Consider the following 14588-nt stretch of genomic DNA (forward strand, 5'->3'; position numbering starts at 1 on the left):
CTTCTCCTCTTCTCTAGGAGTTTACAGGGTTAGCACCACTGTGCTCAGTGTTGGAAAGCAGACAATTTACTGCAGCATACCCCCCCCAAAGGAATTCCCTGTTTCACAATCCCACACATCACACAGGGAGATTTGACATAAACTGGTTTTGACTGCAGCAGCTATTCAGGGATACAGCTTATGATGCATCCTGTCCAACTTGGAGGGGTCTGCTGCAGACCCACTACTATGTCTCATAGCCCTCCTGTATAAAGGTTTCAAACTTCTCCCCTATGAAAGCAGTTCAGCAGTATCCTCAAAGCAGCCACTCTATCAAAGAATTTTAGTTTAGTACAAAATTTTATTGATATTAATATTGCAAAACTATAAACGTGAATGTGAAGAATCTGCACAGGCCTGGAGCCCATCCCATCCCATCAACCTCTGGGACAGCAGCAGCCTTGTAAACAAAGTAGAAAAAGCAAAACTTAACCCTTTAACAACAGTCTTGAGATTTGGCTCTGAGCAGGGGTATTTGGAAGAAATCCCTCATTTGTTTTATAACACTCTTACCAAACATTCTGAAGCACATAGGCATAGGTGAAAAAAAAATGCCTAATCATTGGCAAGAAACAGCCTAGAACTCTGAAAATAGAAACTACAGAATCAGTAGGTGCCCAGCTCCATACTGTCCTTGCAATCAATGACAGAGACCTCTGGAATCCCGTTCTTTGTGGTTCAGCTGCAAGCAGAGAACAGGCTAAGCCTGATGTTTTGACCAACACATTTTCCAAGCTTGCATATGGGAAAGCTTGGTGTTTCCTAGGATACCCAAGCTATCCACAAATTCACCCCTGTGAACATTCTATCTTTTCAGGGTGTTAATCCTGTTAGCAAATGGTTTCTCAGCTTGGTTGGACTAGAACAAGCTGGGGACCCTGTCATGAGCTGCTCCACTGCAGACTACAGGAAATGGGAACCTGTGACAAGTGATGACAAACAGATATGGTAGGCTGAAAGCAGTAACTTCAGCAAGATCTGGGAACGTCTTTGAAGTTCTCCTAGTGCCTCAGAAAATGAGCAGTAACTCCACTTGGAGGAACCAAGTACTGACATAACTTTCTAGAAAGAGAGGCCAAGAGGATCACGGAAGCAACATCAGATCTGGGGAGGAAGGACAAAGTCTAATTCCACAGCTTAATACTCCCATTGCCAACAATTTGTATGCTGGGATTCAGAAAGGATCAAAATACTAAAGCAGTTCTCTAGATCCGGTCTCTTTTTACTTCCTTCCCTGCGGTTTAGAATCACTGCTTTTTGTTTTCATCTCCTGCAGCTCCCCAGACATTAACTTAGCTTTTGAGTTTGCTTGTGCCAGGGTTTGCCTGTCCCTGCCCTCCACGTCTGGATGAACTCCAGCTTCCAATCCCCTGTTCTCTCATGGTTCAATCTCCTCGTTTGTCATGGCTTTCAAGAGATGTTCATGCTTCTTGGCTGCCATCTCCTCCTGGTTCCAGATCAGAATATTAAAGCCTGAGAAGAAAAATTAAATACTGTATATCAGAAACTCTGCATCAATCATAATACCTTAGGCTATGTCACTTAAATCCCAGAAATTCAAAAAGATTTTTTCTAAGGTATTTCCAAAGTATAGAGGATGTAAAAATAGTTATTGCAGATGCTGTGTCCACATAGCCATGGAAATCTGATCTAACTAAGAAATATACGTAATTCCTAGTGTCATCTGTCACAGGTCTAAGACCTAAATCTATAGCCAGCTAACTTAATCCCACACAGCCTGTGAAAAGCTGACTAAACTTGGCTCTGCAGCCTAGGAAATGAGATAAATTAAACAAAGGGAAATGGTACAGCCTAGCAGGAAAAGGCTTTTCCCCCTCCATTGTTTTCTTCTACTGCTTCATGGATGGCATGGAATAACAAGCCAGCCCTTTCCTGGGACTACAACCCACACATTTAGTGCCCCAGGTTCTCTTCACTTACCCATGCCAGAAGCCAGTGTGTCTCCCATAGGGTTAAATTTATTGAGCTGAAAATGAAAACACAGAGTCTGTAAGAGCATCACTGCTTATGTAACAGTCATAAGAGCACCACAGCTTATATAACAGCAACAAACCATCTGGAAAAAAGTGTTCCCTAAGAGTATCACAAAAGCCCCACAAAGGACCATGGGCTAGCCCTGCTTGAGCCAGCAGTTTTAGCTGGCAGCCATATCCCATGGCAGCATGAGTCTGTCACAAGTAAACTGGATACTGTTCTAGTCCCTAAGCCATGCCTCTTTCCCACAGACAGAGCAGTGTTACTGACAGCCCTTTCAGCTGCAGCGCTCAGCTCACCGAGATGATCCCAGAAGCATTTGGATCGTAGAGCTGACAAACCATCTCGCCGGTGTTTCCATCGAACACATCCACGGTGCGCAGCTCGTTCAGCGTGTACCCGGGGAACTTGGGGTCTGGGTAGCGACCTACCACTATGAGGTCATAGCGAGGATGCCACGTCGCCTGATCAGGAAACAGAGTCATGGAGAGCTTAGGGAAAGGAACAGAGCTCAGCACTGACACAATCCGGACAACTGACACTGGGAGCAACTCTTATTATATCCCACCCACAGCTTGAGGAACACTGCTCCACTGGGAGTTGCAGCAGTGTAAATATCCACCCACCAGTGTAGTATCCTGACCAGAAATCAGACCATTTTTGATTTGCAGATGGCTGCTAGCACCAAGCATGATGCTCCTCTTAGACTTAACTCACCTTAATAGGTGTGAGGTGCTGAAACTGCCGATGTGGATGTGGAATCAGATGCTGTGGCTTGGTCCAGTCTGAAGATGAGTAAACCCTGATTTCATTGTGCTGGTCTGTGCTCAGAAGCTTGGCACCATGTGTTGGGCTGAAGTAAGCTAGGAAAGTGGGACAATAAGGCAAACTAAAGATCACAATGCTGTGACTGACAAGAAATGTGTCACATTTCACTGACTGAAAATCCATCACTATTTCTTTAATTGATATGTGAATATGGCTGTGTGTCCCAATAGGTAAGACTCTGACAGGACAGACTACCTGTCTCAAACAAACTCAAAACTCTTACAAAAAGAAAGCTGACACCTACCATGCTGGGTTACCTAAGAAGAAATTTTTTCTCATTTCAGAATCACAGGAGGAAACATTGCAAAGAAAGGAACTTGCTCATTCAAGTGGAAAGACAGTGGAATAATGAGATGAATACCTGCAGTTTGGACTTCCATCAACTGGTGAAGTTGCACCCAAGAAACAGAGGTTTGAGTTCCATTCTCTGCTCTTGTTAAAGGGATTGCCCCAATAAATTCAGTTTTCTAATCTCAGCCACTGCTCCTTTCAAACTCACTTCTAAGGTACAGTGTCACAGTTTGTATGGCAAGTCTTAACAAGGTGCTGCAGCTGCCCTAGCCACCTCCCTGCCTCTGGCCACACATTCCCAACATCTTCCTTGCTTTAATTACCATGCAACTTGGAATCTGAGTAAAACCCAATACTGCCACCACAATAAAAGCTGAGCCGAGCGGACTCTCTGCAGAAATCCAGTGCAATGGAACATGCAATGAAATCCTTAACTCACCTGCATTGACAGGTTTCTCATGTGGAAGCAGATGAAGAAAGTTTGTTTTGTTTTTGATGCTTCTGAGGTCCCAGATTTTGACTGTCTGATCCACAGATGCTGTGGCAAACATCCACTCACATCGGGAGTTAAACTCTACATGAGTCACTTTCTTCTTGTGCAATTTCAGCTTCCAGACCTGCAGGAAACAGAAAATCATGTAGAACAAAATAATCAAGATCTGGAGTAAAGAAATGAAATTATAATCTACTAGTGCCAAGTAAAGAGGTCTCACATTTATAGAGTAACAAATCTTCTACAATTCACCAAGAGTGTATTCACTGGAAACAAGAAAGGAAAAGAATGACCTTGGGAAATAACTATTTCATTCTAGAAAAACTTTGATCTGACAATTTATTACAGCTATGAGAAAAGAAAACACAAGCCCAGGCCTTCATGGAGGGAAATATTAGTGTCACTGTACAAAGCAAGATCACATCTGGAAGACCTTAAGCAGTGCCAGCCTTTCACTTGCAGAAAGATTTAAACAAACTGGAACATGTAGAGAAAATCTGCTGCCAAGATAACAAGATGGAAGGAACTGCTTTGTGTGGAAAAGCAAAAAAACCTTCATTTAAGTAAAAAAAAAGTGAGAGAAGATATAATTGGCTTCTAGAAACATGTCACCAAAGAAACATGAGGGTAGGACAAATATTTCAATTAACAACAACAACTAAACACAAAGTGGCCATGAATAAATTTCTATACAAAGCCAGAAGGTTATCTCTCATCTAAGGGCTGAAGCTGGCCTATCCTCTCTAGAATAATGGATATCTCCCTACTGCAGAAAAGACTGTCACATTCTTTCAGGGGGAAAAAAAAGTAAGTCAGCAACTAACACTGAATACGGACAAGTCACCTGGAGCACTCCTGACTCTGCCCACTGTTTTGCACAGCTGCCTCTAGCCACACATCATTGGGTGGCAAACTTTTACAGACATTACCCTTACATGCAGCAGAGAGGGCAGTGCCAGTGTGACAGTACAGCAGGGACTCGAAGCAGGGCCCACTCCAAGTACTCTCTCCTCTTTCACCACATTCCAGACTCACAGTCTGCGCCTCTGCCTGCCCTCTCGTGTCCAACGGCAGGAGTGCAATTTCCATCCCAACATTCACTGCATTACTGCTCCGTGCCTACCCTCAGGTCATGGAAGGGTGCACAGCAAAGCAGTACCTCCTAAATTACTCCCATCAGGGCACTAAGTTTCTGGAAGTGTGAAGCTTGTTGGCAGAGGGTGCTCACATCTTCAGGTTACCCTATAATTACTCTGGCTAGTAGCAAATACTCTTAAGGAAGGGGCAGCACATGACAGGTAATAATTCCTTGTTTAGAAATTATTACCATTATACTCAACAATGTAAAATGTCTACTGGGTGGCAGAAGTGGAGGATTTCTCACCACCCACACAATGAGTGAACTCATCTCCTGAGCTGCAAGTCACTTGCTCCTCTTTGCAGGGTCCCTGTAGAGTAGGAAAGCACATGAGCCATGAAGATTCCTGTAGAGGAGATGCTGCATGGAGCCATACAAACCTCTTCACCGGAAGTGCTGAGCAGGACCACGTTGCCCACATTATCACCTGTCACCACTGCACGGCAGCTTGCAGAAACGTCCACACTGCAGTACCAGCAACTAGAGGGAAAGACACAAATCAGTGCTGTTCCTTCAAGAAAGTGAAGGCAGTGGAGTTCTGGTTCACATCTCCCTGACAAGGGAGACTGCAACAGATTGTAACTGTAATCTCCTGCCTGGTGGTATGGGTCTGAGTATGAGGAAGAAGGACGGCTTATCAGCAATGTTTTGTCTGTGACTGAATGTGAAACAACTTCAAAGTCATTTTGAAGTGCTTATTAGGTGTAGTGTAACACATTGCAACAGTGGCACATAACTGAGACTGAAGAACCACTTTGTGCCTGCACATGAAAATACCTTGGGAAAGATCAGAACATCCTTGGGACTTTGACAAATGTGGAGAAACAGCTTTAAAATTACATTTTCCACAAAACACTGAAGCAGCAGTAAAGACAGAAGCTTTGGACTGAAGAGTTGCACATCAAACTGTCTCAGCTTCATGGTCCAGGAAACAAAACTAAATAGAAACTTATCTGATCAAGACATATGTCTTAATGCCAGCTCTCCCAGAAGAAGGGCAGTGAGAATAGAGCTGGGATCCTTTGGGAACTTCTTGCAAAAGCTTCACTTACAAGATACATTATTCTAAGAATTCAAGACCATGGAAGTCAACATGATGAGCCTGAAGTCTGCAAAAGGGCCACGGGGTAAACTCAATAAACTGAAACTCAGATTGTGCAGGAATGTGGTGTGGCTTTCCTTACGGTACCTGAGCTGCCACTGACAAAACAGACTACTGACAACAATGAAGAGAAGGAAGTTACCCTGCTCTTCTCACCTCATATTTCATCAAGTGAAAAGCCATCAGTATCTGCAAGATAGGAGATGGCACCACCAGAAAGTAACATGGGAAGATGTGCGTGGCACGCTCAGCTAATGTAAAAGCCTACGTGCCCTGTGATGCCTAGCAACCAGGACCCTGTCTTCTCCAAGCTCCCCCATGGGACCAATGCATACCAAGAGTCTCCTAACACTGGCAGAGATGAAGAAGCAACACAGCATTAACCCCAAGGAACAGAAAATTAACCTTGCAGTGCCCTCTTCTCACCAAACATTATGATGCTCATGGCCACAGTCCAGGGCACGAGAGATCACCTGCACCGCTCTGCCCTCAAGATCCTGCAGACTTAGGGTGCCATCACCTGATGCCACATAAAGCTTCTCTGCCTCATAAGGACTGAACTTGATGTCTCCGAGAGAATCTCCTGGCCCTTTCTGAAATACACACAAAGCCAAGAGACATCAAGGTTAGAGTGAAAGTGAAAATCTTAACTCAACAGTCACCTCCTGGTACACACTGTCGGTTTCTCTAGGTACAAGCACTGCTTTCTGGCAGAGCACATACACAAGAACTCTTTTTTTCTAACCTGTTTCAAATCCGAGCACATACATCCGAGCCTTCAAAGTTTGGGCTGCAAACCTCATTAGCAGCAAGGACTGCTGCTTCTGTATGGAGGTAGGACTAATCTGCAGTGAACTACCTCGCTCAGACCATGCTTAGGAGATCACAAGCAACACCAGCACCATTCCATGCATAAACCATGTAAAATCTCATAGCCCAGCACCAAGCTTTTCTTACAGAGACTACACTGACTAGCTCCCTAGGCTGCTTCCAGTGCTGTATCTGGTCTTTCTCAAGGTACCAACAAGCAGGAAAAGCCAAGTGCAAATCTTACTTAAGCTAACCCCATGGCAGGAATGTTATGTTCTATGTTATGTTGTATTGTTATTGTTGTTATGTCGTTTTCCCCTAGCTGGTCTACTGAGGAAAAGTGGAAGCCCTACACAAGGACAGAAGAAAAGAGCGCTACCTGGGAGTCCCTCAACTCTTTGCTACTCAAATGCACTCCATCTGCTGCTCACAGAACAACTGCTTAGGTCTCAGGATGCAGTTTATCTTTCCTTGCTCACCCCACCAGTCATCCCAGCATGACTTGGGTTCACCTTCTGCCCTATTACAAGCTTGCAGGGGAACAGACAAATTAAAAAGTAACCATGAAAGCTGCACTCAGAAAGAATTAGGTGGGGGAAAGTAAAGTGAAAGCTAACTCAAATTCTCTCACTTACCTTTAAGCACAGAACTCAAGTAACTAATTGAAGATCTCAGGCTTCCTCTTGAGTCCACAGAAAAAACAACAGTCTTGAGAAGATAATTCTCACAGCTGCTTCTAGCAATTCATCTCCTCTTTTCACTCACTACTGAAGGAACCCAGACTCAATTTTGGTATTTTAGACAAGCACCAGAAGCTTGGTGGGATTAACTGGTGTGACCCTAATGGCAGGCACTGCTTGAAGTCAGTGGTATTTGTGGAGAGAACTATGAATTGTCCTGTAAAAACCACCTGACATCAAGCAGCACTGCTAGCAGATGAAGAGGTTAGACAGTCCCCAGGGCACAGAGCTTTCTGATGTGTTAAGAACACACAAGTAAGGAAATCCACTGGATCCCCACTCACTCATGTACAACAGGAAGAGCAGCATCAAAGAGTCCCTCCCCACTAGTGAAAAGCTCTTTCCTACCCACTACCCCATTTCAAGGAAAAATAAAAAGAATAAGCCTCCCTGAAATTCAGAGAATAAAGGACATGTATATGGGGAAGAGGAAGCCCAGCTCTCACATATTAGAGACAAACATATCTCTCCCTGTTTCTCCTGCTCTCTGTAGTTCTTTCTGCCAGCAGGACACAGAGGCCCAAAGCATTACTGTATTCTTACTCCCAGTCCTCGGTGCTGGTGAAGACCCGGACAGTATGGCCATTAAAATCCTGCAGGGTGGTAGTGCCGGCAACTGACGCAGTGTACAGCTGACTAGGGTTAAAAGGGTTAAACTTCATTGCTGTGATGGCCCCTCCAGCTCCCATCTACAAGGAAGGGGATGAACAAAAGAAAAATCCACTGAGTGATGGGGAAGGAGAAAAGTGTGTTCTGTAAGTCTGCAGGCACTGCTATGTCTTTAACAGTAACAGTGAAACACACCACAGTCCTCTAAGCAGGAAAGACAACCATGTCTCTGACATGATGGTTGTCTAAACCAGGAGCTGCCCTCCTGGAGGACAAATCTGCAATTCCTTCAGTCCCCAGGCAAGGTACTTGCTGTCTGGCACCACACTATTTACAAAAAGAGAAAGGTGACTCTGGAATTTCTGGAGGACAGACCTCTCAATGTGTATCTATCTTAACTTAGAAGAGTGATAAAAGGTACAAAGTCTTTGATCCCCTATTGGAATGGAAATGGCTGAATACAGCAGTGAGGGGGTATGCCAGATGCACACACCATTCATTCTATCTTAGTTTTTCTGTTGAGATGAAGGCACCTTGTTTTTCCCCAAAGATGTTTCTTCATCTGCCACAATAAAAGGTGAGCAGAGAAAGATCGAGACCTAAACCAGACAGACCTTCTCTGCCTACTTGTTTCTGGCATCCCTTGGTTTTGCCAGTTGCTGTATTTTCCACTGAGCACAGACCAAGTGCTGCTTCATTATGAACTTAATCACCATGCCTCAGTTTTCCCCAGTGCTAAAATAGTCTGGGACTTGGGAACAGACATGCTGTTGCATCTCAGTCCTACCCATAACTAGCTACTTCAAAACCCAAGACCCTTATGTGCTTCTCACAACAAACCTCAGTTTTTATCTGCAGTATTTCATAGTACTCCAGTTTTCCCTCCCACCCATTCCTCACATACAAAGGCTTACCCCCTTTATGAAGCAGGTTTTAGCAAGTACTTCACAGTCCCAAAGGATGATGTCTCCACCTTTGGAACCGACAGCTAGCGTACTGGGGTGTGTTGGGTGCCATTCCAGACATGTCACTCTCCTGTCAAAGGGACTTGCTCTTCGAAAGAGGCAGTATGAGGAAAGAGAACGCAGAAAAGCCAGCTCCAATCTCTGTTACAAAAGGTAAAGAGAATTATGACTTTTGCAAGCATCCCTGAGATTCTCTGAATGAGGAATGCTAACAATTTCTAATTGTCATGTATGTTAATATGTTCACACAAAATCTTAACAACAAAGCTCGCCCAGGTGCTTCCCACCTACAGATGTTACAGGAAGAACTAATTTTCAAATGAAAGGCATTTGGCTCTACAAAACAGTAAAACATTATGGACTTGAAGACTATGTCTGTGAAGAGGAAAAAAATCAACAACGTGACAAGACTGGCAAAGTAGTGTGGATACAAGAACAGTATGACAAAACAGTCACACCAGCATGCAAAAGTATCACTGTGCAATAACTCAACAGGGAGAGTGGACAAGTTTAAATATGATTCAAGGAAGTACAGAATTAACAGAGGATAAAAATTGGCAGGGCTGGGTCAACCAAAAGGGAAAGTCATCTCAGCTCTTCCATTTTACAGGATTAAGAAACATAAGGGTGCACCAAAATTGGAGCCACAAACTGTGTACATGGGGAACTTTTTAGGCTCCTTAAAGTTCCTCTGCTTGTGCTGAAGACCTTTTGATGTAGGGAGCTGAGATGTCCAACAGGTCCTGAAGGGTACACTCCTCACCTGCCTGAGCTGTGCCTGAATGGAGCCCCCCAGCATTTTCTGGTAGACATAATGAACAATGCTGCATCGCCGCTCGAGCTGAGAGGAAAGGACTCTCTTGTTTTTCATCACAAACCCACCTCCACTGCAACCTGCCAGTGAGGAAAAGAGTAAAACCTACTGATTAGCAACACCTGTCATGCTCATTCAATAGAAACAATATAGGAAGACATCTGCATTTTCTGCTACATCCATGAAAAGCTTCAGCCACAAGATAAAAGCTTCTAAATAATTCTTACACATCTAAGGTGCAACAGCTTCTGCAATTATGGAGTCCATAGGCCACCAGAGATTTGTGTATACTTCCTCTTGTTAAACCTTCCTTCTCTTTCCCACAGATTTATAAAAGATAACAGGAAAGGACTAAAGTAATGCCACAGGTGGATGGTGCACCTCTTGGACAACATACAATTTCAATGTTTCATACCCAAAATGCAATGCTGCTATCCAAAGCCCCAGCAACTTGGAAATATGCCATGGGAGGTGGTAAGCCCATGCATACAGCAAAAGAAAAGTCACATGTGTGATCAGCAGGAACACCTGAAAATTTCCCAAGTATGGCAACATGAGCTCCCACACAGTTCCTGAAAAGCCTGCTGTGAATCAGAACTTTCTGTCTGCTCACGCTGTAGCCCATACAGTCTGCTTATAGCGCTGCCAGTTTTATTTTTGATAATAGACTTGCTGATGCCTCACTGCCTGAAAACCTTTCTGTTCTGAGTGATTTTTGCTGAGAGCACAGCTTGTTTCTAGATTTTGTTCATGTTCCAAATTTTTGTCTTCAGGGACCTTTACATAAAAATTAGATCTGTTCAGTTCCATGTCTGTGATCTAATCATCCCCACAACAATGGTCTGTCCCAGGCAAACTAAATGTCAAATGCATTTCTTAAGAAACACAAATGCTATTTTCATTTAAGGACACTTATTTTAAAAAAACAAACACAGAAGACTGAAAACACACAGATCATCCTATATGATTAGAACCTAATTAAATCTTTCTTTAATGCAATGATGGAGAAAAGCACACTTTTTTGTTCACATAGTGAGAACACTTGTCACACATTGAAATAGTTACATAAGTATTTCTATTCTAATTGCTTTTTTTTTCACTGAAGAATTGGTATCCACAGTTCCTTCTTCAGAGGCAACAGAAATTGAGGGGTTTTTTTCAGATTCCATTTTACAATGAAGGATAACTTATTAAGAAACAAAGCTTCAGGCCTTTTTAGGATCAGCTGAAAGAAACCCTCTAAAAAGGTAGTTTAATTTTAAGAAACAGAAACTGTCATATATGAATCAGGAGAAAAAAAATTCCAAACACATACAAACTGGAACACAGAACCAGAAAGCTCAAATACAAAGGTCTTAATCTTTTTAAGAAAGGGTTAAGGGAAAAATATTATTAGCCTCATTTTTCTGAAGTATCTTACAGGAATGGCAGATGCTTACCGAATACAAAAATCGGTCATGAAGTTTCAATAAAATCATGTAGCTAAATTAACTACAGAAGATGTTTTAACTATTTGCAATTATAGACAGATCTCCTTTCAAACAGAGCATTTTGCCTCCACAGTCACTGTTCACCCTGCTAACTTCTCCAAGTTTGGACTTACAGACCACACAATGGAAATGTGCAAAAATCATAGAATCCTTTATCTCTGACTTTTGAAAAACACTTCAGTAATTTCTGGATCCTTAAGCCAAAATCGTACAGAAAACACATAGTATCTCCACATGGCAGTAACCCTATTGATCTCCTAAATCACTGATGGAATTAAAGGTTTTATCTGAGAAAAGGAGGCTGAGGGGAGACCATATTGCTCTCTACAACCACCTGAAAAGAGGCTTAGCAAGAGGGGAGTTGGTCTCTTCTCCCAAGTAACAAGTGATAGAAAGGAGAAAAGGGTCTTTAGATACACCAGGAGAGGTTTAGATTGGCTATCATGAAATATTTCTTCACTGAAAGAGTTGTCAACCATTGGAACAGGCTTCCCAGGGAGGTGGATGAGTCCTCATTCCTAAAGATATTCTAAAAAATGTGCAAATGTGGCATTTAATGACATGGTTTAGTGGTGGATTTGGCAGTGCTGTGTTAACAGTTGGATTCTATGATCTTAAAGGTCTTTTTGAACCTAAATGATTCTATGAAGTTGCTGTAGATAAAGGCTAGACAACTTCCTCAATAAATGCAAAGGATTAAACTTTCCAGTATATTAGAAATTAATCACAACTCCACATGACATGAAAAATCATTAAGATTTGGTCTTTTTCATAAGTTAGTCACTAAAGGAAAAAAATGCACATAAGCAGAAGAAAATAGAGGAAATTCTGTCCTTTATAATCTGAACAGAGGTAGAAAGTATTCCTACTTAGTGTAGCAAAACTTAGAACAGGAAAAGAATGGGGTTCAAATACCAGTTCAGACTGGATGCTGTGGGACACCAGCCTTAAAACTAACAACTGCATTCGGAATTGCATGACAATAAGAATGTATTACCAAGACTGGTCTGTCCAACACTAAAGCAGAGATCTTGTAATACAGGAATTCTATAAAACTTGACCACCCTCAAATGAGCTGTAACAGCATCTTCAGTGCTTCGGGCTTTTATCAAGGGGTATAGAGTCTCAAAACTTAAACATTCATGCATGCACACACACTCACTAGACAAAAACTTGGAGGATGTACTACCCCAACACAAGTCTGCCTATTACTTCAACATAACCCCATCTGAACACTCATGTCTGAACGTGCTTCTTGGCATTCTTCCTCTTCAACTAGTCAATGCCTGTTATTTGTTGTAAATCTGGTAGGGAGAAAAAAATAAGAACCTGAAGAAATGTTACCGATTTTCCCTGAGGGTTTAGGTGTTTTTCTCACAAACAACTTCTTTTCTTGTTTCTCATTCCCTCGTTCTCCATAGTCCCGTTTCTTCTTCCCAGCTGATTTTGCCTCCTCTGGCCAATGCTGACATGCCCTCTCACGCTTCTTGTCCTTTGGCTGGTTCACTGGAGCCATTCTGTCTGACCATTGAAAGCAAACAAAGCATGGAAGGTAAGACTGTCATACACTTCTAACCAGAGGACAGAGAGAAAAACTGGAATGGAACATATCCCAGTTAGTCTGAAGGTAGTGATTAGACCTGTATCCTCTTTCATTTGGATGACACTAGCTTTTTGTTGTTCTCTACTGAAGAGAGAAACAGGTTCAATAAAATCTTCTTTGCTCACATATGAAAATTAACGTATCCTAAAGCACTAGATTATGTTTTGACAGATGTGCCTCTACCAGACTTTTAAACCCAAAACCCAAAGATGTGCATAAAGTACATCTGTGAAACCACAGATTACCCTAAATGTTTCTCAGGTAACTCACACTGAGCTCTTTAGATTCAGCAAAGCAAAAGGTCAGAATTTTTGTGACGATGGCCAGGGCTGACTGGCCTTGCAACAAGTGGGCTCAGAAGGCACTTCCTCCATAATGGCCACTTTTCCTCACAACCACCACCTGGTATTTGGATTGGGCTCCTGCACTGCCTGGCAACCACACCGGAACTGCTCTTCTGACGGCGGTGGGATTCAGCCACTCGTGTCCCGCGTTATGCCGGCCACAACACCAGCAGGCCCCTGAGGAAAAGCATGGGCCTTCCACAGCCTTCTCTGCAACCAGCGCGCCGTGCCCCAAATGCCCTCCGCAGCGGCAGCGCCTTCCCGCAAAGCATCCCTAGGCTGAGCCTGTGCTCTCGCTGAGCTTATTTAGAATTCCTGAATGGCCATCACGGATATCTGCCCGTGTTAAATATAGCTCGGCGGCCACGGCGCAGGCTCTTACCCTTCCGGCAGCTCCGGGCCTAGCGCGGGGCCGCCCTGCAGCCCCAGGCGCGGCCCGGAGCCCCCGCGGCCTGGGCGGAAAGCCCACCCCGCTCTCACCTGCGCTCCCGCGGCCTCCGCTCTCCCGGCGCCGCCGCGGCCGGCGGCCGGCACTGGCCCCTCCCCCGCGGTTTCATAACCGGGGCGGGAACGGGGGACAGCGGCTTCGGCCCTGCCCCCGGAGCGGCACCGAGTTCGCCGGCCGTGGCGAGGCAGAGGGGCAGGGGCAGCGCCATCGACGGGGGAGGTCGGGGATGACTCGGTGTGCTTGTCTAGTCCCTGCCCGCCTCCACCGCCCCTACCCCTGCCGGCCTCCCCGGCCCTCAGCATGAGCAGCACCTCCGGCTCCCGGAAGCGAGAGACCAGCGAGAGATCCTCCGGCTGCGAGGGCCAAGCCGGCCTGAAACGCGCGATCTGTCTTTGTCTGCCTCTTGTTTATTTGGTGCAGCACGTAAAATCATATGCCCCTCATTAGTTTGTAGAGCATCAAATTGTCCTATTAAAGCTGTTTGGTAAGGGCCCCAAACACGGCAATCAAAAAAAAATTCAAAATAGCATTTCCACAAGAAAATTCACCTGGTGTTGGAACACAACATCATCAATAGCATCAGGACCATGAACAAGAAAAGGCGCTTCAAAAGCTGATAACAGTCTTGTCGAGAGCAGCTCATAGAGTACCAGATGCTACATGACGAAGCTGACAAGAACAGGAAAGGAAGAGCTCTACCAACACAGAGGGAGGTACCAGCACTTCCCTCCCGCACCTGCAAAGGAGGCTGCTGTCTGCGGGCCATGTACCATGGGGAACCTCATCCCTCATCTCTGGAGCAGTAAGGTTCCCTGGCTTCAGGCCTGCCAGTAACTATGCTGAGTAATTAAGGTACAGTCATCCACACAGGATGAGAAC

The 14588-nt window shown here is 44.3% G+C and overlaps 1 protein-coding gene across 2 annotated transcripts; it reads right to left on the reverse strand.

Moving 5' to 3' along the window:
- Nucleotides 1-253: 253 nt before the first annotated feature.
- DDB2 (damage specific DNA binding protein 2) lies at nucleotides 254-13796 on the reverse strand. 2 transcript variants are annotated; one of them, XM_066552275.1, is made up of 11 exons: nucleotides 13742-13796; nucleotides 12659-12835; nucleotides 9774-9904; nucleotides 8960-9151; nucleotides 6313-6479; nucleotides 5165-5264; nucleotides 3593-3770; nucleotides 2752-2897; nucleotides 2334-2498; nucleotides 1981-2026; nucleotides 254-1512 (listed from the first exon to the last, which is right to left on the reverse strand). In XM_066552275.1, the coding sequence occupies exons 2-11, from the start codon at nucleotides 12828-12830 to the stop codon at nucleotides 1418-1420; spliced, it is 1392 nt and encodes a 463-aa protein (XP_066408372.1). In that variant the 5' UTR covers nucleotides 12831-12835; nucleotides 13742-13796; the 3' UTR covers nucleotides 254-1417. The 2 variants fall into 2 exon arrangements, with proteins under 2 accessions (XP_066408372.1, XP_066408371.1); XM_066552274.1 differs by having other exon boundaries at nucleotides 12644-12835.
- Between the last annotated feature and the right edge of the window lie 792 nt (nucleotides 13797-14588).

This window comes from Molothrus aeneus, chromosome 6 (genome assembly GCF_037042795.1).
Source record: "Molothrus aeneus isolate 106 chromosome 6, BPBGC_Maene_1.0, whole genome shotgun sequence".
Classification (NCBI taxonomy): domain Eukaryota; kingdom Metazoa; phylum Chordata; class Aves; order Passeriformes; family Icteridae; genus Molothrus; species Molothrus aeneus.

Excerpts from the sequence above, each read along its gene's own strand:
- DDB2 (XM_066552274.1), bottom strand. The coding sequence starts at position 12,830 with ATGGCTCCAGTGAACCAGCCAAAGGACAAGAAGCGTGAGAGGGCATGT. Across the intron at positions 5,265-6,312 it reads CATGAGCATCATAATGTTTG|TTGCTGGTACTGCAGTGTGG; the intron begins GTGAGAAGAGGG and ends CTTTCCCTCTAG. Across the intron at positions 1,513-1,980 it reads CACACTGGCTTCTGGCATGG|GCTTTAATATTCTGATCTGG; the intron begins GTAAGTGAAGAG and ends TTTTCTTCTCAG.